The following is a 22,929-nucleotide window of genomic DNA, read 5'->3' as shown; positions in this document are numbered from 1 at the left end:
AGAATATAGCCTGGAATAGAGATCAAATCAGTCACATTTGAGTTTGTGTTGTGGGATGGAGGGGAGAGTAGATGGATGATCTTCTAAGGGATAGGCTGAAGCAAGGACTAGAAGCTACAGGAGAAGCAGGAGATGGGCACAAAGTCTGAGGGGAGTAAAATTTTCAAGAATTATGCTCCACCCTGTTGATAGGCTGAGCAGGGGCATATGGAGCTCTGGTTCTGAGGTTTGGAAGAGGTCATTTGGATCAAGTGTAATTTGAGTGTTATAGGTAGGAGATGAGAGACAATCTGTGGTGGAATGAGACAGACTCCTAGTGTTGCTTGTGCACGGCATATTCATTGAATAAGAGTGGAGAAAGGGTGAACAGTTAAAGACTGGAGACATGAGCAGTGGGTTGCTTTTGCAGATGGAGGAAACTAAAGTGTGCAGGTGTTGAGGGGCATGGAAGAGTATGAGGAGAAGGCTGGGAAGAATAAATTGGGCAAAAGGGAAGTGAAGCAAAGGCAAAGAGTCATTAGGCTAAGTTGAGAGGAGGAAGAGAGCAGATGAACAGGCACAGTAGTGGGTAAGTATAGACAGATTTGTGAGGCTTAAGAGCAAATCTGAGCTCTTTTGGGCTGTGTAAGCTGGCTTCAAACCCATTTGTTACTGGGAGGGTAATCCATATGCAGAATGTAAGGTAAAATAATAATAACTACTTGAGGTCAAGCTGGTGATGAAAAGCCATATGAGCTGTGCAGGAGATGTGTGGAAATGATATGCTGTGGCAATCCAGAGAGTCTCTTTGTGATGCTGGGGAACATTCTGTGGCCATGTTAGAGACGTGGAATGGAGTATTTCTGGCTATGTATTGCCTCTCTTTAGGGTACAAGGAAGGAAAAGGTCTTTCTTGTGACGCTACTTATACCACTGAGAATTCAGCTGCAGATCAAGTTGATGTCAAAGTGGCTCCAGTAATTGCTGAATTCATGTTAGCTGCTTTCCAGCCTTCACAAGGCAGAGTTGGACAGGGGAAGATTTAACATGCTGTAGTGAAAATGTTTGAGAGGACCTATGTAAAGAATTCACAACTTGTCTCAACTTACTCACGACTGACACTGTCAAACTAAAGAGCTTCATTCTCTCTACTGTTGTCTCTTAGGGAATGTAGTGTAACATGTATGTGTTGCCTTTGTTTATAGCTAAGAATGGACAGATTCACTCTCCTTGATTTATTTCCTGCAAGAGTAAAATCTGGACATCATATGTTAAACGGAAATACCAAAACCTCTTAATAAGTGGAAGCATTAGTTGGAACTACAGAAATAAACTCCAGAGCGCCAGCTGTCAAATGCAGAGAAYGCCTGCACACCGCTGAAATCTTGCATCATTGAAGATTTTATGTTTCTATAGATGCTTTGTGCTCAAAACCATTGCATACTGCAGACATGCTTTGTAAGACCATCCTGTGTCTGTTGCAGCAATAGTGGTAAATTCAGACCTAACTGCTATTTTTTTTCCTTCCTTACAGAGCATGAGAAACACAGGCTGTGTAAAAGTGCAGACTATATGAATTTACACTTCAAAGTGAAGTGGCTGTACAATGAATATGTTCGTGATCTGCCTGCCTTCAAAGAAAAAGTGCCTGAATATCCAGCGTGAGTGTATCGAATCTTCTGTAGTAAACCCCCACTCTGTATCTCCTTTTGTCATTTGATTCTCCCGTGGTTCCTTCATGATACACTATTTCACCACTCCTTATTTTCTACATTTACATGCATGTTTGTCCCCTCTGGTGTTTTGTGCCCCTGTCCCTGACACAGTTCAGTCCCTTGTTGTACAGTGTCTCCCATAGGTCTCAACAGATTTAGCAGGGGCGTGAACAGTCTTTAAACTATTCTGTGCTTGTAGTGTGGGCTTTGGTCAGTTCTCGAACGGCAAATGTTCCCTGTCATCAGAGACCCTCTGAGTAGATGCCCCAAATGTATGCAATCTCTGTGTCTCTAGACAGGTGCTTACATTCTTGTATTAATAGATACAACTTTACACACACACACACACACACACACACACACTGTATGTATGTCTGTGTGCATGTGCATGGTATCTCATATATGCATAACAGGATTTGTAAGTAAAGGTAACTTTTTTATAAGACCAGGTGGTTTAGTTGGAAACATCAGATAAGCTTTTCCTCTTAAGCTCTAGCAATTGTTCTCAACTTTTATTTAACTTTAAAAGAGAGGGAGTAGATTTCACACCTGAAGGAGGTTTATGAGCACAAAAGCTTGTCTGAGCAATCTGGAAAGAATATGGTACCAGAGTTTGCCACCTTGCCTAAGGTAAGAGCAGGTATGTTGTTTCTGACCAGTGTCTGTCTAACTGTTTTTTTAAAGACTTCTAGTGATAGTGGCTCTCTATCCCCTTCAAGCAGCTATTTTCCTTGTGCTTCAGTGTTATCCCTTTCATCAGGCTTTGGGGGTTTGGGCCCCCCTTCCCCTACAAATCTTTCTTGCTTCAGTTTGAGCTTGTTATATCCTGTCCTACCAGCCTGGGCATGGAAAACAAATTTTTCCTGTTTTGTGAGAGTCACCTGTTGTTCTCCTGTCCCTTCCCAGTCTTCTGCCTGTTCCCATTTGTTCCTAGCTTTCCTTGCGAGTGAGGTTTTCTCACCTCTCTTCAGCTGGTCTGTGTCTGGACGTGCAACACCCACGCTTGAATACGACTGTTCCATCTAGACCTTGCCTTGTATTGTCTTGCGCGCAGTGCTGCAGTTCTTGCATGCCAGGGTGATGGCAGTCTTTTTGCAATGGTATTGCCAGTGCCCAGGCATCCTCAGCAGCGTCCTACCTAGCTATTGTTCCCATCCTGTATTTGATTATTCACTGCTGTCTAAATATAGTGCTCTGCACTTGCCCCTCTTGCTTGGACTGCCTATCCAGTTTGGCATTTTGAATTCTCTTCCCATCCTCCACCGTACACAGTCCCTCGAGCCTGGTGTTATCTGCATGTTAATAAGACTGAGGCACTCGGTGTAATTGCTCGGCTTGGGCTATGGGCCTTGCTTAACAAATCAGGTCAGAGAGAGGCATTAGCTGAGTGAATARGGTGCTGGAGTGACAGTCTCAGAAGGCTTATCTCTTTGTGCCTCTGAGTCAGTGCAGACTTAGGCAAGCAATCAGATATTCTTAGTTTCATTTTTTTTCTCCTGTGTAATCAGGATAACGATGCTCAGGTTTTTTTTGCAGACTGTTCTGCTCTGCTTGTCTTTGTGGTAGAGCTCCTTCAGTGCTCCTGTACCTGTGCAGTGTCTGGTTTTCCTTGCTACTTCACTCATATTTTAGTACAACCACCACATTGTCAGGCACAAGTAGTGTTTATTTCAAYCATGGTCTTCACCTGTCACAAAATATCCCCTTGATATCAATTACAGCAATGTGCTGTTGTCTGTTTTGCTCAGTCACCAGTGTTTTTAGTCTTGCAGCTTCTTTAAACAAAGGAGTCCATGCATCAGGTTTGCACATCAGTAAACTCTTTAGACAAAACCAAATTGCTGCTGTCCAGGAAACAGCTGAGATGTCTGTCTACTAGACAGACAAGAGGATATCCATAAACTCTCTTTTCTTTTTGGAGCTGTAAGAGACTATTCTTCTGATAGCCTTGGGACACAATTGAATAAGGTGAAGGCTCCAAAGTAGTGAAACTGAATCTTTTTTATGCTCCCCTTATTTTCTGAAATTCAGCAGCAATTTCTGAACCTGAAGTAGAAACATAGCTGAGAGTGGATCTTTAAAACTTCCTCTTCACTTTTTAGCTGCCTGCTAAAAGCTGTGAAGTGTTAGTTTCCAAAAAAGCCTTTCTATTTAGACACATAAAGAAATGTTCTATATTTTGTTGTAATATTGATATTGTCATGCAGCTAGTATTGTAGCTGTACTAGGGACTAGCTCCTCTCTGGTGGGGAAAGGCATTCCTGCCTTTGAAATCCTGTCTTGTTCTTCTGGGTCACTTTATCGAACATCGTATCTGCTCATCTGACTCTTGGAAATCCTGCCTGCTTTCTTGCCTCTGCAGTTGCCAAGGCCCATTGGATGTTCATTGGGCACCCACATGCATCAGCACAGCAAACGAGCAAGATTAATTCACCTGTCAAGCCTGAGACCACAGAAGCCAGGCTTGTGGCCAAGCTGAAACTACAGCCTTTTGTGCTACCTTGCTGTTGTGCAACCAAGAGCAGCACACTTGCATTTTATCACAAAGCACTGCTCCCTTTCCCTGCAGGCAGGACTGAGGCGTATTCTGTACAAAAGTTGTTTGGAGACGTGGGCTGTGCTGTCTCAAGTCAGGCTGTGCCGACCCCTGCAAGCACAGAGCGTTCGTGCAGCGGCAGCGCCAGCCTCTGCCTTGTGTGCTGGTGCGTGAGTCATTACCCCGCTTGCTTCTAGATCGATAATTGAAAGCGACAGGACGAAGGCGATATTTGCCATATAACAACATTCTGAATCTATTTCTTAATGGAATCAAATTATTTTTACTGGCTTTGTGCTAGATAATTTTGAAYGTCTTTTTGGATATGTTGCCTTTGTGGTCCCCAGTGTCCCTCCTCACTTGTTCAGCAGCCCAAAAACTGATGGTAAAACACTGTAAGGGATACTTGGCCTGAGATAACTCTAGGGTTTTGTTATAGCTCAAAGCATATTTTGCTCCTGAATGTGCCCAGGAACTAGAAATAATTATAGATGATTTATAATCTCTTGTGTTTTACTGCCAGCCGGCAAAGGGCAAAGTTGAGAGTGGATTTGCAAATGTGGTTACGGAATTTCCTGACCTGACCTGAGTAGTTCACTTCACACTTGAAGGTTCATTTTAAACCTTTTTCTGGACCTAGATAAATTTTTTTTTTTTTTTTTTAATGGCAGGGCTGGGAGAGGGGACATGACAAAATCCCAAACCACGGTGTCCCTTTCTTTACTCACCGTCTTTGTTTAGGCAATCTGGTGAGACAGTAAAATATATGCAGTTGATTTTGTATATCAACATATGATAGCCATAAAAATGGGCAATGACTGTTCTGAACGCTGCATGGCCCTTTCTTATGGATATGGTGCAATAACCAAGGATGGATATGGTGCAATAACTAAGGATGAATGATAATCRTGAAGTAGTTCTACTTTTCTCTATGCCAGAAGCCACAATTTTGGCTCTAGCAAGTAGTGCCTTCTATCCATTGAGCTATGACATAGGTGAGGCAGCCAGCAATGTGCAGCCAGGGAACTCTGAAAGAGGCGGAGGATTTTGTAGTTGCTTCCTTGTAAACCGTTGAGTTCTCTTGCAAGGATTGAGCTATAGCTTCAAAATGTGCTATTGTAGTTAAAAACAAAATGTTGAAAGCACGAGAAACTTGCAAAGCACAAGAACTCCCAAATATGCTGACTTCTGAGAGCTTGTACTGGCAGTCGAAAGGAATTTTTCAGGAACATGGGAAGTCCATATGTCTACGACAATTTTGCTCTGTTGCTGTCTAAATTGAATAGTGCTGCATAGGCAGGTTGCTGTCGGCATTTAACACTGTGTCAGTTACAATTTCCAATATTAGCATCGATGTGCTTTATATTCCAAAGCGTGGAGAGTATTTAAGGCTATCCACTGTGCTCTGTCTGTGAATTTGCTCTTGATCTCCCTCTCATGTCTGGCACATGCTTTCATGTTCTTTGCAAACTCAGCCCATAATTAGCACAATCTGTATGAACACAGCTGCTTGTTTAGAGGAGGTTGTACTCTGTTGTGAAGCTCATATAATAATCCTTTGTATGGACTGAAATCACACATGGGCACTTTTTTCCTTATTTGTGAATGCTGTTTAGTAATATTTAAAATTAAGATTTGCTTCAGCTGCAGTACATTGGCACTTGCACACGACAGATCTGAATAACAAACCCTAGACAGACATTTAAATAAAGGCTTAAGTGCTGTGTTTTTGCTTAAACATAGACAATACCCCTCCCATTTGTGCTATGTGACTATCTCAAATAGCAGGGAACAGAGGGATGACCTGCTCTCCAAGCTCTAAGGTCCCTTCACTGAAGCCATTTCTCACCTTGCCTGTTTATTCTGTGCTGGCACCACCTCACATAAGGCATCTCCCTGAGACAGAGCAGTGGCTGTTTTAATAGCTTCTTCCTCTGCAACCTCTCATATTCTGCTCTACCATTTAGCTTTTCCTCCCAAGTGAGGAGATGGGATGAATACAAAACTTGTCCTGCTTCTAGGGGCTGCTGGTCTCAGGGACTTGGCCATGTTGCAAGGCTGTCAGGCTGGCACTTCTTTTGTGAACTGAATTTATGCTTCTTTAAAAGAAGGCAATGAAGTGCTGCTTCAGGGCTGGCCAGCTTCCTGCAAGCCTTAGAGGATGAGCCGTGCTATCATCAGAAGTTAATCTTACTCAAGCACCCTCACAGTCAGATCAGCAGGCCAAAGAAATGGGAGGATGTTCTGGAGAAGGCTTGGGGAAGAGGGGAACAGCATTAAAGCAGAGAAAACTTCTAGCCTCAATTCTCCCTTCTGGCATTCCAGAGCTGTGCCTGTATCTGCAGATAAAGTGGCAACAGGGCCCTGGAAAACAGTGTCTTTTCCTCCCTTCATACTCATTTGCATCTCTTACATGCAAAATGGTAGGTTCAAATGGAGTCCAAATGGAGTATGCTGTCTCTCTCTCTACACACAAACAGTGGGTATGGAGGTCTCCCTTCTCTTGTATAACAGATGGATGAAAGGGGAGGAAAAGGGAATAAAAATGCTCCGAGATGCTGAAAAGGTAAAGAAGGAACCCAAGGGAAAAAGGGGAAGGTATCAAGGAAGAGGAAATAGAGGGGAGAAGGACAAAAATAGAACAGAACCAGCAGTCTGCAGAGACTGGGCCGTGCCATGTTCTGCTGATTCAGCCCAAGTGATGGTACAGGCCCTACTCATTGGTAGTTTGTGTACCAGTAAAAGCATTTGGGGGGACTTTGGCTGGATACATAGATAATAGCATTCAGGCAACTAACAGCAGCAAGCTTTCATGAGGCTTACTGAAACAGCACCAACGGCCTGACAGTGTTGTTTGGGAAAGAGGAGGGGCAAGATGTTATTCTGAGGGCATTTAGATGATCTGAACAATCGCTGGATGCTGCAGGGACGGGTATGTCCTGGGGAAAGGTCTATTTGGGGTGCTCTATTTCATGCTGTACCTTGTTGTCTTTCCTGTCCCTCCTCCAGGTGGTTTGAGCAGTTTGTGATGCAGTGGCTGGATGAAAATGAAGATGTTTCTTTGGAATTCTTGCAYGGTGCTCTGGAGAGAGATAAAAAAGATGGGGTATGTAGGTCACTGAAAGGAGGACTGTGGTATTCATTGCCCAGAACCAAACAATAACACTGTAAATTCAGCTGTCATACAAAGGGATGATGCAGTCCTTTTTGCACTAGGAAACTTGTTTATCATAGTACTTTTGTGTACAGGTCACAAAGAGCTGTTTTAAACTAATAGTGAGGTGCAAACCATTCATTTATGCCTCTTGTGTTCTGCTGCTGTTAATCTTTCAGCCAGTGGCTTGGTGCTCTCTCATCTCCTTGTGTTTGTGAGATATGTAATTGAAATATAAGGCATTTAGCATGTGCTTAATCACAGCAGTGAGAATATGACCTTAATCCACCTACAGACTAATCTTGATTTGCTGAGTATTTCCAATGGGGAGCAYGAACCTTGCAGTTTGTTCAGTGACTGTTGGTGCTGTAGCCTGTGATGTGATGCTATTGTCAGCATTTCCCTTAATGTCTACGTTAAAAATCTTAAAAAAAACCCTCTTCACTCTCTTCTTTACTCGTTAACTGACAGGCAAACAATGCATTTCATTAAGGATCTCAGCATCACACTGCATTTCCTTAGTGCTTGTCAAATCCTAGCTGGTGAAGGACGATAAACCTATAAAACCAACAGAACTGGCTGTTTAGCTCCTCTGGGCCTCTTGGAGAGCTTATGACTGATTCTGAGGAAGTTCTGGGTTTTTGTGAAGTTATCCTGCCTCCAGGACTGCAGATGACAGAGATACCCATGAAATGCCAGCTGTGTATTTCAGACCTTTCCATCTGAGAATGACTCTGTGTGCTTCTGTTTTAGTTCCAGCAAACATCCGAGCATGCTCTGTTCTCCTGCTCAGTGGTGGATGTCTTCACCCAGCTCAATCAGAGCTTTGAGATCATTAAGAAGCTGGAGTGCCCAGACCCTGTCATTGTTGCTCATTACAATAGGAGATTTGCTAAGGTAATATCCTCAACATCCAGCTGTTTGTCTGCCCTTAGCGAGATGAAAAATAGGGTCCTTCAAAACGTCATACTATTTGGTCTGTGGTTTTGACTTGATTTCCTGGAGTTCTCCTGCAGTGATGGGGGACAAATAACAGTACTGACACCTTGTCTTCACAGACAATTGGGAAAGTGCTGATGCAGTATGCTGACATCCTCTCCAAGAGCTTCCAGTCCTACTGTTCCAAGGAGAAACTGGTGAGTCGTGATGAATTCCTCCTCCACCCTGAGGAATCACGTAATTGTCCTGATAAAACAAGTTTCCCTGCACGCTGCATCTGATCACATGGATGATGTAAATATGATCAGTACTGTTTTTATCATCATCCCTGCACTTTTGTGGATTGAATTCTGGCTTAGCCATAAAATAAAACTAGACCACGGAGGTGATCTGCAGGGCTTGGAGACTGTTAGGTCCCCTTGGAATTAACTTCTACTCTGCCTGTCTGCATCCTGCATCAGAGAGGTGATAGATGATGAGCACAGGTTGTTCTCTAGATCTGGTACTCAGAAGCACTCTTGTTTTATTTATGTCTCCATCTAATTAACTTGCTGTTTAAACCCAAATTTAGTAAAATTCAGGATATTAAATGAAACAAGGTCTTTCATTTTTGAACCCTGGGTCTGTCCCCTGCTGTTTTTTGGTATCTCCCACAGCTGTGTTGGGGATGGAAGTAGGGAGAGGAGGAGTCTATTGCTCAAGCTGCCCTTGATTACTGCTCTCAGGCTTGGCCTAGCAGACCTTAGACATCTCTTTGAGTGCAGCTCTGGCTGGTAGTTCCCCTTCTGACCTGAGATTTACACAACTCMCAACAGTACCTGGCAGCAGTAAGAGGCTGAAGGCAACAACAGCTTGGACTTTTGGAGGGCATGGGGGGAGAGAGTTGGGCCTTGGTCTTGCACTGATTTCTTCTCAGCTCATTCTATGTGATAGAGGTGAGGAGGAAAATACAACAGCTGAGAATTCCCTGATCTGGGATTTCTGGAACTGGCCATTTCATTTCAAGCTGGAGAAAGAAGGATGTTCCTTTTTTAGGTTTGAGTGCTGAAATCTGTGCCTTACCTCCTATTTGACTCATGGAGGCAGTGGTACTGGAGGAGGGTGTCTGAGGCACAGACTGTACCAGTGGATGAATATGTGTTAGCATCCAGAGCAGTAACAGGTTCCTGCTTTTGWCCCTTCAGCCCTGCATCCTTATGAATAACATCCAGCAACTGCGGGTACAGTTGGAGAAGATGTTTGAAGCCATGGGTGGTAAAGAGGTAAGAGCGTTAAGAGACTGAGTAGTTATTACCCATTCTTACTGCAATGTTACTAGGTTATTAGCATCATCCTGGTACTTGCAGACTGCAGTCATGAAGAGAGCCCCGTGACACCTGGTGCTATAGTAAGTGTGAAGGGACAGCCATGCCTGGAGATTTTTCAGCTAAATTTATCATAAGATGCAGGAGGGAATGTTTCAAGGCACAGAATAGGGTGGAGGAGGAAAGAGAGAGGAATCTGTAACGTGTTCGTGTGGGCTGGTTGTGGGCATGGCTGGTGGTTTCAAGACTCTGAAGTAAGACAGATGTGTCTGAGAACTGTTGACATCAAGTCATTTTACATGATATAAATGTGGGACAGTACCTCTGGTGTTAAATGTCCAATATCTAACATATTGCAAAAATGCAAATGCTGAGTTATGTACTCATGCTTTGTTGGATACTCAGAAGTGTCCATGAACATAGATATATTTCTTATCTTTCCTTTCTTTTTTCTGAGATGGCTGTTCTCACAAAATTAGTTCTTTTTCTCCCCCAAATAACTGTTTCTGTTCTGATATAATCTGTGTACTTTTTTCTTTTTCATTGCTTTTCAAGATTCAGGAAGACGAAGAAAAGGCTGCTGATGCTGCTGTTAGGAAAAAATTGTTTTCAAAGCCTAAGTGCATTTTCTTTTGGCTGTGTTGTGGTAGAATCTGTGCTATGACCTATATACCAAGAGGAAAGTTCACTTTGCTAATGGGCAGTTCAGTTTTTGCCTGCATTGCTGTTTCAAATCTTTCTTGTGCTTAGTGACAGAATTCTATGAAGAGACAAAATCTCTACTAAAAGTTTTGTCTCATAAGGCAAGAGGGATCTCTCTTATCCTTTCACATGCGATCTCAACAGTCCTAACTTCTTACATTTACATCAAGAACTAGAATTATATCCTCTCAGCTGTAATAGCAGTGGTAGTGAAATGCTTGTTTTTTCAGGAAAAAATAGACTTGTGATGAAATGTTTGTGAAATGATTTATAAAGTTTTAATGCATGTGCACTTGATTTCTCTTAAGGAATCAATTTGTCAAATTATTGCGTAGCACTAACCTTTATGTAGGGTTTCCCTATGCTTAGAATTGAAAATGCCAACAAGCTAACTGATGCTATGTTAAACTGGGGAAAAAAATGTTTGGTGGGACTGTCAGCTGCTTCTCCTAGCCTAGACCTCTTCTCTGTATTCTACTGTTTAAAACTTTCCTCAGGTGGTAGCTGAGGTAGAATAGAAGTGATGAAGCCAGTATTTCCCCTGTATTGCAGAACTGGACAAGAGAAAAAGGGAGAGGAGCCCAGACTGGGAGCAATAAAACTCATAGGAAAAAAAATGGTAAACATGCCAGAATGCTGTTTTTTGGAAGTAATTTCTTTTTTTCTTTTCAAATTCTGCTTGTTGACTTCATTAGGCTGCCACTGATCACCAGAAATAAATCGTGTTGTGCTAGGTGCCTGAATTATTTGCTGTCCCCAGGGGTTTTCCTCTTGGTGACCATGTAGTACATTGCTTCTTGAATTGAAACCTGCCAGATCCTCTGTTTTGCTAGAGTAAACGAGGTCTCATCCTAGTTTGAGTAGTCCCTTCTCTGATGGAGATTAAACCTGGCTAGTGAGTATCAGTTGGTGAGACAACAGCTTTGAAAATAGACTCATGTAGGCAAACATGCTGCTGGAAATGCATCTCTATTGAGTTTTATCCTCCCCTTCAAGAAGGGCAGTTCTTAGTTTGTGTGATAGATTTGGTGTATGTTCATCTATGCATCACACAGCAGCCTGCACAAATGTAAATGTCCTGACTACTGTACCCAAAATGGAACTGCTTCCTTGGGGAATTAATGAAATAGCATAGTGATATGTCCTGGCCCTCTTGAACTGTTCGCCTGTTTGTGTTCTTGTGTGTATTGTTGAGAATTAGGTACCAAATATTCTGTTGTTCCAACAATGGTGAAGTTAGATATACAATGTGTGAAGCCAGAACTTGGGGACTGATTTCAATTACTGCGTACTCATGGCTTCATTTGCTTCTAATTCACAGATGCATGTCCATCTGCAGAATGCTAGCCCTGCAAGTCTCTGGAGAGCTTTTAAATACTGCTGCTCCCTGGTGCTCTTTGCCAGCAGGTCCCAAAGCACTCTCCAAAGAAAGTTCACGTCATTTATTCTTTTTAACAAAGTTACAGTTAGGGAATTGAAAAGACAATGGCTCACCTGTAGTTACCCTGCAGTGTAATGGCATAACAAGGAATAGAAGTGTTTGCCCAGTACTATATCATGGGATTAGGCTCCTTTATATAGTGTCTTCCTTCTGTCTTTCCCCAGGTGAGGAATCTTATCTCTGCCCCCACTTCTTTTATTCTTTTTAAAACTTGTGCTTGGAAGGCATAAAGTAGGGCAAAAATTGGTCCAGCATCACTGGGTTTCATGTGCGACATCATGTAGTCCATTAACAGTACTGGTGGGAAAGGTAGGACATCAAGGGCTTTAGAGAGCTCTGTGAGGAGTGAACCTTTTGTTTCTGTGCTTGAGATCCCAAGGAATCTTTATGCCTTATGTTATCTCATGGGGTCAAAACAGCTTCAGGGTGGCTCAGAAGCTCTCTCAAATATTTCTGAAGCCAATTTTGAAAATTTATGCATTTATGGAATGACACTTAGCATTCAAAGTATAAAGGATAGTGGAGTCGGGGGGGAGAGCTGGACAGAAACTGAGTACATAAATGCTTTTTAGAACTGGGCTGCTCTGTCCTAAAATGGGATATATATATTCATTGCTAGCACTTGACTGCATCTGGCCTCATTTATGTAATTATTTATCCATTATCTAGTTAAACCTAATGTAACCTGCATTTTCTACTCACCCCTGCAGTTTTCCTGCAGACATCAGCCTGCCCTGCACGCTCTCTTTGAGGCCAGTGTAAGCCTTTCTGGTTTTGCTGGTGAGAGATGGCCCTCTGTAGCCCATTATTTTGCTCAGCTTTTCATGAGTTATGAGCTCATAACATTGAAAATAAAAGCTGCCTTACTGCGTTGCCTACTGCTAGAGTCTAGATGTGCTGTGGAAACCTGGTTTAAAACAGCATTTCTGCACTTTTTGTGAAGTGCAGGTGTCTAGGGTGAGTATCAGAGACAAACACTGCTTGGGGAATGCAGAAAATTAGCTACTGAGTAGCAGCAGATTGTCATCATACAATTTTCATGCCTTTGGTTACAAGCTAAGCTAAGCTGTACAATTAATGCTTCAGGAAACTCTCTACTTAGTGCTCTGCCAGATTTAGCCCACATTTTAAAACCTCAGTTAGCTACCTGAATAACAAATTGCAGGACAACTTTAAAACAGTCAGCACTTGACAGGAATGTTCTCACAGGGTCTGTGGCATCTACTGATTGCTTTTCATTAGCCTCCCAAGAACCATAGCTAGGTAAGGCCGCTCTAGCATTTGAGAAGCATGCCACTGTTGCCAATATTAAGCTCTCCAGGTTTCTCCCTTTGCAGGGAGACATTCCCAGGCCCTAGTGGAGGATAGCAGAACAAGAATCGGCAGCTTCAAGCTGGAGCCAGATGAGTCCCGTAACTTGCATGTGGCTAAAATAGGATAGCAGGACAAAATTCTCTGGCTGCTGCTATGTCAGATCAGACCTGATGTTTTCAAAGGCTTTAAGATGTGAATTAGTTAACATCATCAACCATCTAGAAAGACAGCTGAGTTTCTCTAGCTAAAGAAGAGCCTTCCAGTTCTGGTTGCTCACTCCTCATCACTGTGTATAGAAATGAAGGACAAGCTAAAGACATCTCTTGGAGAATTTGGAAGCCCATGGCAGCAAATTCACGAATTCCATTTCATCCATGAGAGAAGCAGGAGAAGGTCAACCTAAAATAAAAATTTATAATACCATGCTGTAAACACCACCATGCAGATTAGCAGGGAACTTGAGGTTCCAGCCCTGTATCTGTTTGGATGAGACTTTGAGGCCCAGGTTCTCTGAAGTGCCAAGTTCTAAGTCTTTACAGAAAATCAATAGGGCCCTGCTTTGTTCCCCAAAATCTAAATATAGGGTTAGGGCTTCCCTTTTTTGTGTGCTCCTCAGTTATCTGTACCACACATTTAACATCTCAAACATGGTACTATGGAAGCACCAACCATTATCTCTACTGGAATTGGAGCATTTGCTCAGAGATCAGAAGCCACCTGGCCGTGGGTGCTGTCCCATGTTTTGCACAAAGAACTTTTCATTAGCTTTCTTCCTCTGAATCATCTCCTGTACACCCACAGAATGGAGATCGTAAGCCTGCTGAGCTCTCGTTTCTGATAGAGATGATCTGGACGTGACGTATGGCAGCAACCCAGCTATCTAATATTGCTTTCTGCTTTGCTCTACCAGCCAGATTTATCATGCAGTCCAAGTAGCACTTCCTACTATCAGTGATAGCTGATATACTTAGGATTCATTGGCTGAGCAGCAAAATAGACACCGTTTCATTTGAGAGCTGTTATCAGTGCTTCACCATATTGGCAAAGAACAGTTCACAGCTATACCGCGTGCTACAGGAACACTGTAACCGATATGCGGCTTATATGTATGAGAAACAGCAATACACACCTTCCTGTACCTTCCTAACAGACTTAACTCATGCTCAGATAATTCCCTAAAGTTTACTTTGAGCCAATACCTAAGCATTAGCAATTGGTAACATATCATCTCGACTCCTTCTTCTGTAGTAGTAGTTGTTCAGAAAAAAACAGCCTTTGCAGGATGACAGAGAATATGATGGTCACTTAACCAGAATGCTCATCACCAGGGCTGTCTTTGGCTTTGCTTCCCGAGGGTAAGGCTAGGCACCTCTAAGTCAAATCTGGGCAGCTGTCTTGCCAGTTGCACCCAGAGGGCCATGAGCTTGTGTTCCTCATTGTGGATACTGGAGCTTGTCCCCATCATGAAGCACTGCTCCAGCTGTCCCTTCTTGCAATACAGATGTCAGACTTTCTTCTGCCCCCTGGAAGGTCAGACTGTGGTCAACAAGTGTAGCAGCAAGGGAAAACTTAGAGGCTCTCAGTCATGTCACTTCCCAGTAAAACGATTCATTAATTGCATAGTTCATGAACCAAGGCAACAAGTTGTTGATCCTGACCTAAAACATCTCTAGATCCAGCACACACACATCTGGTAACTAATAAAGAAGTAGAAGTAAATAGAGAGGAATAGTTGACCCACAGAAATTTCTTCTGGCCTTTTTTTTCAACTGGAAAAGCAGTTGCTTGAAATGTTTGTGCCAGTGATGAGCAGAACTTGCACCAAATGTATGAGAAATGGACAATATCAGAGCACTGTTCACAGTGCTCTATTACACTATTTATCAATAGTGAGCCAGGCAGCTTGTGACTTGTTGCCGCTGTACGCTAATGTGAGAACGGAAGGCTTGTGTAGGGGCAAGACAAACCATCTCCAACAGATGTTGTTCTTTGTTTTGTCACCTACAAGTTTGGTTAGAATGGCTGCTGATTGGCATGCTGTTATCTTCCCTCTGCCTTCATAGCAAGGGACTTACAAAGGTAATAGAAATACAAATTCATGTTAATAGAGAAAAATAATCACAGCAAGCAGTGCCTAAAGTTATAAGGCTTAAGTAATCAACATCTGCATATTTTTCACCATTTCTTAAATTCTGATCCAGGACTTCCATTAGCGCTGTTTTAAATGCCTAACAGAGTCAGTTTTCCATGCCAGTTGATGATAGGAAAATGAATGGATCAGATTCCAAATCCCCTAAGGCTTGGCTTTCTCTGACAGATGCTAAAGAACGTAAGCAGGGCTTCAGCACAGAATGTAAAAGTGGGAATTCCTATCATGTTTGAATCCTGTGTAGCTTCATGCATGGATATACCATAAAAATCCTAACTGATTACTAGCCACTGTGCCGGTATCTGGCTGATTACATTGGTAAATAGATAGTCTGCTTAGAGGTAAAGCTGAAGCTGTGAGTGCTGAATGCACACATTTTTGGAGTTTTTTTGTTTGTTTGTTTTACAACCAGGAGCTTGCCTGCATACAAATGCAAATCTATTCTACAAGTTACTCTTTCAGGGTAAATGATCCCAAAGCATTCAACATTTGATGTTATGTATACACACAGGTGGCCTGCTCAGAAAGTGGCTTTGTTTCAAGGTTGGAGGGATGAAAACAGCCAGAATACAAGCACTTCATGAATGCAGAAACAGGTGGCTTTGGGCTGAGAATGATGGAGCAAGCACCTTCTTACAGCACATGCCAAGATGTCAGCCCATGTAGTGCTTGGGCACTTTTTTTTTTTCTTTTTTTTTCTTCTTCTTTTCTTTATATATAAAGTCTCCTCTGAAGAGCTGTATACCAAAAGTTATCTGGATCCTTGCAAGAGGAGAGCTGCATGTGCTCAGTACACATAGCTTAGATTATGCTTTCCAAAAGTGATCAGTGCACAGCAGTTCCTGATGTGATACTTGTGGCCAGATTTGCAAAATAGCTGGGGAGCAGTCTTCTGAGAGCAGTGGCTGGGTCACTCTTAAGTTTGAATACTGATACCAGGGTGGAAGGTGAAATAGCATCTTTCAAGATCATGCATGGAGAAATGCACAAGTAAATAACATCAAGTCTAAAACAGCCAAGTCTCCTTCTGAACTTGAAGTAGCATCAGGAAGAGGACTGTGAGGATATCTGTGGCAAGGGCAAACTCTTACTGCTGTTTGGTCAAGTATCTGTTGATGATCTCACAGCTTCTGTAACAGCAGCAGGCAGTGGAGGAGAGGGTCATAGTGTGCAAAGTCCAGTGGTGAGAGTTCACATGCCTATTAACATCGGCCTCAGCAGTGAACACGAACACTGTGAAGGACAGTAGACTGACCTCTGGGTCCACGCTAAGTTTTCTTCTTTCATCTACAGTTGGACACAGAAGCAAGTGACCATCTCAAAGAGCTCCAGGTGAAGCTGAACAACGTTTTGGATGAGCTGAGTGCAGTGTTTGGTAACAGGTGAGTATAAGTAGGTTCTCAGTCAGTGAAGCATTCCTTTCTGTCATCTAGCCTCATTTGTTGAGGTTAAGAAGAGAAAAGAAACTCATGTCAACTGTATTGCATTTTTCTTTTTATCATGAATTCATGGCTTTTCAAATGCTGAGACCACATAAAGAAGTGAGAAATGTTTTTAGAAGTCTGTTTTCTATATTGCTTTATTTAGAAAGGTAACATGGAGATCTCTCAGCTGTGAAATTTGTTTGAATTACGTAAACTGATTTTTTTTTCTGTAAACAGTGCTTGTCAGTAACTCAATTGCCTGCTCCTTTATTGCTCTGAAAGCAGTTTCCAGCTTAGCATTTATGAAGCGACATTCTTGTTTAAACATTCTGCTCTGAACGTATGAAACAGCTGAGTGATTTCTGATTGTTAAATGAATATTGGAATAAGAGGGAAACGGGTTTAGAATTTGAGACTGACTTGGTCTAATGTTGCAGTGAATGGTGTTTTCCAGTGTTTCAAAGGGAGAAGCTCTTTAAAGAATTGCTGGAGTAATTGTTGGCAATTAAGTTTTATTTCAAAACATGATACCATTTACCTGAGGATAAAAATGAGCTCAACTTTATAATAATTTTGCAGTGAAGCAAAAAGATGTCAATTAAGCAAAATCTAGAAATGGAGGCTTCCCAGCTGATCTTCAGAAATAACCATTTCTCACGATAAACCCCATTCATTTCATGTTGTGCTTTATAACAAGATTAATGCAAGCATGTAGAGTGGTACAACTTAAACATGGGTGAGGGGAACGAAGCAAATTGTACCAACTTAGCTTCCTACAGTCTATAGATTTGCAGCACTTATGACCAAAAATCACTGTGGGATTTGTCAGTGTCTAGATGGATTTCAGCACACAGCGCTAAGTGGGTAGCTCCTGTTGCCACTAATGGATGGCATAGCAAGAAACGGAGAGATTCAAACTGTAACTGATCTGAAACAATAAGGTTCATTATTAGATGGAGGATGAGTGAGAAATCATAATTAGGGGTGAGTATTGTTACCTGACACCTGTCTCCGTGGTGTCACTGCTACAAGACAATTAGGGTTGAATCTTGACATTTGCAAATATAATTTAAAGAGATTATTCAGTATCAGCACACATACCAGGCAGTGTTTTAGAGAGATGTGCCAGCGAGAGATTTAACCAGTCAGAGGGCTCAGCTGCTTCACTTGCTCCTTAACAGTAACAGAGAACGAAAAGCGGAGCTGCAATTTACTGTATGAGCAGGATCTTCTCCTGAAGGATGTAAAAGTGGGAGGTACAACCGATATCCACAGTATTCTGTGCAGGGTCTGCAAAGAGCTGCTCCCACAACACTGTGCACACCTGACACTGCAGATCTCACTTTGCTTCATCTGTGTGAGATAGTTGCACCTGCTGGGAAAGCAGCCCGCATCCCGAGAGTCCGGCCACCTTTGAGCTGAGAGATGATTACGTCTGGACGTGGAAACGTTTTCCACTTTACGGGATTTCTTGGAGAAAAGGAACCCTGAAGGAGTTTACACTTCATGCAAGGCTGATTGCTGTTTTGTTCCTGGAGGCTGTAGGAGGAAAGGGAGGAAATCCTGTAAGAATTAGGGAGCATAAGGCCCTGTCTGACAGCCTAGGTGAGGTTGTCTTTTAACTCACTGTTGCCGAGGATTCCTGTTGAGCTGTACATTTACATGGGCTTCACATTCAGGTGAAACTGTTACCACAGTAACTGATTTACCAGTTTTCATCATTGGTGACAATTTTACCTTTGATTATTTTTTATCTTTTAAGAAATGCTGTTATTTTTCTTCCCCCAGCTGGAGGTTTACAGTGTCTTGAAGCAGGATCCCACAACTGATGCAGTATTTGGGAGAAATGTGGGGTAGGATTAGCCTGTAACAGAACAAGGACTGTTGGCAGTGCAGAAAATTCCCGGTGCTATTTTTCTCTAGCACACCCGATGTGGCTTATGTCTCTGGCTAAGCTGTTGTAGCCACAACTGGCTGCTGCAAGCCCTCCTCTGCTAAAAATAGGGACAGTGGAAATGGAGGCTGTGTGTGGAGAGAGCTCTTATGTCTATGCGGAATTGCAGTGAGAGGCAGGTTAGAAGTGAGCAAGGAGGATCATGAGGCCGAAGGCTGCAATGCAGGAAAGGAAAGAGGTGATGAGTGGGGGAAAGAAGGGTAGAGCAACAGGGCGGTAGCAGGGGGAAGGCGTTTGCTCAGAGGGGTGCTTCCTGATCCATGCATGTCTTGGTGATTCACACAATAGAAGCTCAGGCCACTTGCACAGACATGAAGCTGGCTTCCAAAGCTGGGTTCCTGCTCTAAAGTCTTTACCCTAGTTCCTAGCACCGGTTTCACTTCACGGTTTCAAACCTCTGTGCCATTAGTAGATCACTAAATGTCACTTGTAATGCCTATTGTTAGTAATTGTTCTTTTAAATGTCAAAGCATTTCCCTTTATTCACTGAATGGGTAGGCTGACACCTCTGCTGTGGTATTCATCATATCTAACCGTTGTATTATTTCATTTTAAATCTCTTAGCAATAAGAAATGGAAAGGTAACTGCACTTCAATGGTTTGCAAGTCGCATTACGGGGTTGCTGCTCATTATATAGCTAAGCCCCACATCCAGTTCTGATATTTCGGTATAACGCAGACTGTATGACAGTGGACTGGTTTCAGTCTGTATCTGCCTTCAGGCTGTCTCTGTGATTTTGAAGGCTTGGCCTGTGGAAGGTCATAGCCAGGTTACTGCTGATGGACTCTTAYGTGCTTGGAGTTGTGCATGCATCATACCATTGTTCCATGATCTCTGTGATATAACGCTGTGTGTAGAAGGCAAAGATATGCAAGGCTTTGAGCTAAGAATAGCTGCATTTCTAGAAAACAACAAAGGATCATTTCTCTTTGCAAGCTGAAAGAACAAACTCCTCTGAAGTGTGAGTGTGTCTGTGTTCCCAGGTGATGGGCTGTCTGTGGATGATGTACATAAGGAACTGGATAGCATGTCCCTTTATAATGAACACTGTAAGGAAATAAGCAGAAAATCTCAGGGAGGAAGAATGTATAACTGAGTGCACAGTTTATGGGCTTGAAATGTTTTACCTTATGTACTAGAGGTGAGATCTGTGCCACAAATAACCTTGTTTTTGCTTCTCTTACCTGTCCAGCTTTCAGACTCGTATCGATGAGTGTGTCAAGCAAATGTCTGATATCCTCTGTCAAGTGAAAGGAACAGGAAATGTTCCTGCTAATGCCAGAAACACTGTGGCACAAGATGCAGATAATGTCCTGAGGCCATTGATGGATTTTCTGGATGGAAAGTAAGAGTGTGTTCGGATATGTCTCATACATGCAGTGCATCAAATTGGGAACAGGGCAGGGAAGGAAAAATAGCTCCGTGTTCTTGGGTGGTTCCTGAAATGTGCAGCCTCTGAATTCTCAGGTAGAGTTAATGTCTTTTCTTCCCAAATCTGCCTCTCCCCAAGCCATGGATCATGTATTTCTTCCACTTTCCTTCAATGCCACAATTCAATCCCAATTCTCCCTTCCTCCCTCTGGCAATTATAGATATCAGCAAAGCACACTTGCTAATCAGGTACTGGGAAGACGATGAGGCACACAGTAAATTATAAGTTTACTAGCTACAGTTTTCTGCTGTACAAATTGCACTGTAACGCACTGTAGCCAATTAGCAAACATACTGCAAAACATACTCACATACCGAATACATATGCTACTCAGTATCCCAGTATCTCATGTTCAGCTTGTGTGTTCTTGCCATAGCGAGTGCTGTTCTGACTAGCAAATAAGCTTTTGCACTAGTTGAGGTACATTTCCGCACATCCAGCTTGAATCAACTGAACTATAGATCCATTGTTTTAATTAACTGTTGCCATTAATGCTATGCAGCATTATTCAACTGTACAGGGRCATTTTGCTGCTAATTGCACATAATTCTTATGATCAGCTAAACCTTTATCTACAAAGTGATACAGTTCTTAGTTACTGTAGAAATTAATTTTCTTGATGATACACAGCAGTCCTTTATTTTGAAAGGTGTAGCCAGCAATTTTAATGATAAATGCTATGAGAGAAGTGAAGGCTATTTAAAAGTCTGAGAAATAGTTTCTTTGCTTGCTTTCTGTACTTGGTCTTTCCATCTTTCTTTCAAGTCACCATGTAGCAAGTGACTCTTTGCAGCAATCAATACATCTAGGACCTGTCTCATTTCTTTAAGCATTTTCTATGCATGCCTTTGCTAATCCTGAAAAGCTACCTTCTTTTGTATCATTGGAAAATTGGGGTGCTGTGAGCTTTTCATCCAGCTGCAGAGCAAGTCATTTTGAGGATGATAATCTGAGCCTGGGTTATTTTCTTCACGCCTTTATGGAAGAAAAGTCTTTTTTTAATGACTCCTGCATCCTACACACATCGCATCAGTCCTGTCCCTGTTCAGTTTTATTCACTTACTGTCTAACCAGCAATGGGAAAATAAGAAATTTGGGAGATGATGTTACACAATGTGGAAGAGTTGGCTATTGCCTGTGCGCTACTACTGGCTGTAGAATTCCTGTTCCATAGCTCTCCCAATGTGGTTAGCAAATAACACTGGAAAGGACTATGGGACCTTGAAGATGGGTCTATTATTTCTTAGCCTTTTTGGTAGCCTGTACAATAGTAAAGGAGGAATAAATAGGGAGATAAAGCAGAACTGCTTTATGTAAAAGGGAATAAACATATGGCAGGTGCTTGCTGGTGAAGGCAATTGCAACAAAGTGCAGAGAAATCCAAGAAATGCCTTGATGTGGTTCTAGAAGTGGTTTGTTAAGGAACTTCAGCAACTATCAGAAGTTGTGCGTTTGCAGGAACGTCTGCATAACAGTCTAGGAAGTATTAATTTAGGAAGTCAACTAAGATCATCCCTTCAAGCTTAAAACCATTTTTCTATATTTGTTTATGACTTTCTCCTGTATACTTTGTACACCCTATACTGCAGGAAGTATCTTCTTAAAAAGGAACCAGTATAATAGTAACTGATCTTATCTGGGATATCCCAGCTACCATAATTCAGTGATATCTTCTGTGATCCCCAGGTCAATAAACAGAAATGATTGAGGTCAGAAATGTCAAGAATGCATTTTGACCAAATGCCATTAGTGCTAGAGCTCCAAGGATGAAAATGGGCTGCACTGTACGAAAGGGGAAGATTTTTCCCATAAAACAATCATTATGAGAAACTGTTTTGGATGGGGCGCTGATTCTCACGTACACATCTCCTTTCTCCTTGCAAATTGCATTTCTGGTACTTACTGTGTTCTTGCTCTCTCCCTGCAGCCTGACACTATTTGCAACTGTGTGTGAAAAGACAGTGTTGAAACGGGTGCTGAAAGAGCTCTGGAGGGTGGTAATGAATACCATGGAGAAGCTGATTGTGCTGCCTCCTCTTACAGACCATACGGTAAAGCATTTTCTCCTTCCTGACTCATAACAGAAAGTGTTACGGTTCCCTGCGTAACTTAACTCCTTGACCAACTGAGTCTTCTGTCCAGATAAATCAGTCTGCGTGTTAGCCTGCTCTGGGAAGGAAAGAGGTGTCTGTAACCTAGCAAAGTAAGAAAGCAGCTCTATTAGTTTCAAGGTTTCAAGCTCTATTTGTTTCAAGGTTTATTTCAAAGGTTGCAAGATATAGAGCACATACTCTAGAAGCACAGCAATCCAAAATCCGTGATCCAAAAGTAGTGGCTGTCAAGAATATCAGATTACATTGATTAGGAATGGCAATCCTTTACAGAAAGTGTGTCTATGGGATTATCTGGCAGTTAGTGTTGGCTTCATGGTGTTAGATCAACACCTGCAAACTCTTTTGCCTAATTATTGTCATCTTATTAGTCACGTGTCTCTCTGTATACATGTGGTTAATTTGGGTTTGCTTTTTAATGACCCCGAGGCTTTAATATTAGTTAGGGCTATCATGGCTTCTGTGTCTCTGGTGTTGGGGAGTTGGAAACATGTCCAGATAGTTTGCCTTCAAAGGCAGCCTTTTATATAATTGTTCAGCTTCATGGACATGCTCAATGAATGTGTGTCATGAGATGTTTTTGACATTTTAACAATGGCAAATTACCTCTTTCCTAAGTTTGAGAAACCACAGAAGCTGATTAAATGTAAGTCACGTATGTCCAACTGCTCTGGGGGATGACACACAGTTTGTAGGTAGTGTGAAGTCTGGGCTATAACCTTATTATTTGGAGATGATCCAGAACTTCTTTTCATGGCTGCGTTGGAGTGGACT

The 22,929-nt window shown here is 42.3% G+C and overlaps 1 protein-coding gene across 1 annotated transcript in view; it reads left to right on the top strand.

The window, feature by feature from the left end:
• The window catches only part of UNC13B (unc-13 homolog B), a 189,036-nt gene that overhangs the window by 144,479 nt on the left and 21,628 nt on the right, over nucleotides 1–22,929 (top strand). Inside the window, 8 exon segments of the mRNA XM_026069194.1 lie at nucleotides 1,514–1,640; nucleotides 7,240–7,336; nucleotides 8,138–8,281; nucleotides 8,443–8,520; nucleotides 9,508–9,585; nucleotides 16,527–16,615; nucleotides 19,805–19,957; nucleotides 21,972–22,095. Of these exon segments, the coding sequence (XP_025924979.1) occupies nucleotides 1,514–1,640; nucleotides 7,240–7,336; nucleotides 8,138–8,281; nucleotides 8,443–8,520; nucleotides 9,508–9,585; nucleotides 16,527–16,615; nucleotides 19,805–19,957; nucleotides 21,972–22,095 (890 nt within the window).

The sequence above is a fragment of the Apteryx rowi genome, unplaced genomic scaffold, assembly GCF_003343035.1.
Source record: "Apteryx rowi isolate R43461 unplaced genomic scaffold, aptRow1 scaffold_289, whole genome shotgun sequence".
Taxonomy (NCBI): domain Eukaryota; kingdom Metazoa; phylum Chordata; class Aves; order Apterygiformes; family Apterygidae; genus Apteryx; species Apteryx rowi.
The sequence above is the reverse complement of the archived record's forward strand: the minus strand, read 5'-3'. Positions and strand labels throughout refer to the sequence as shown.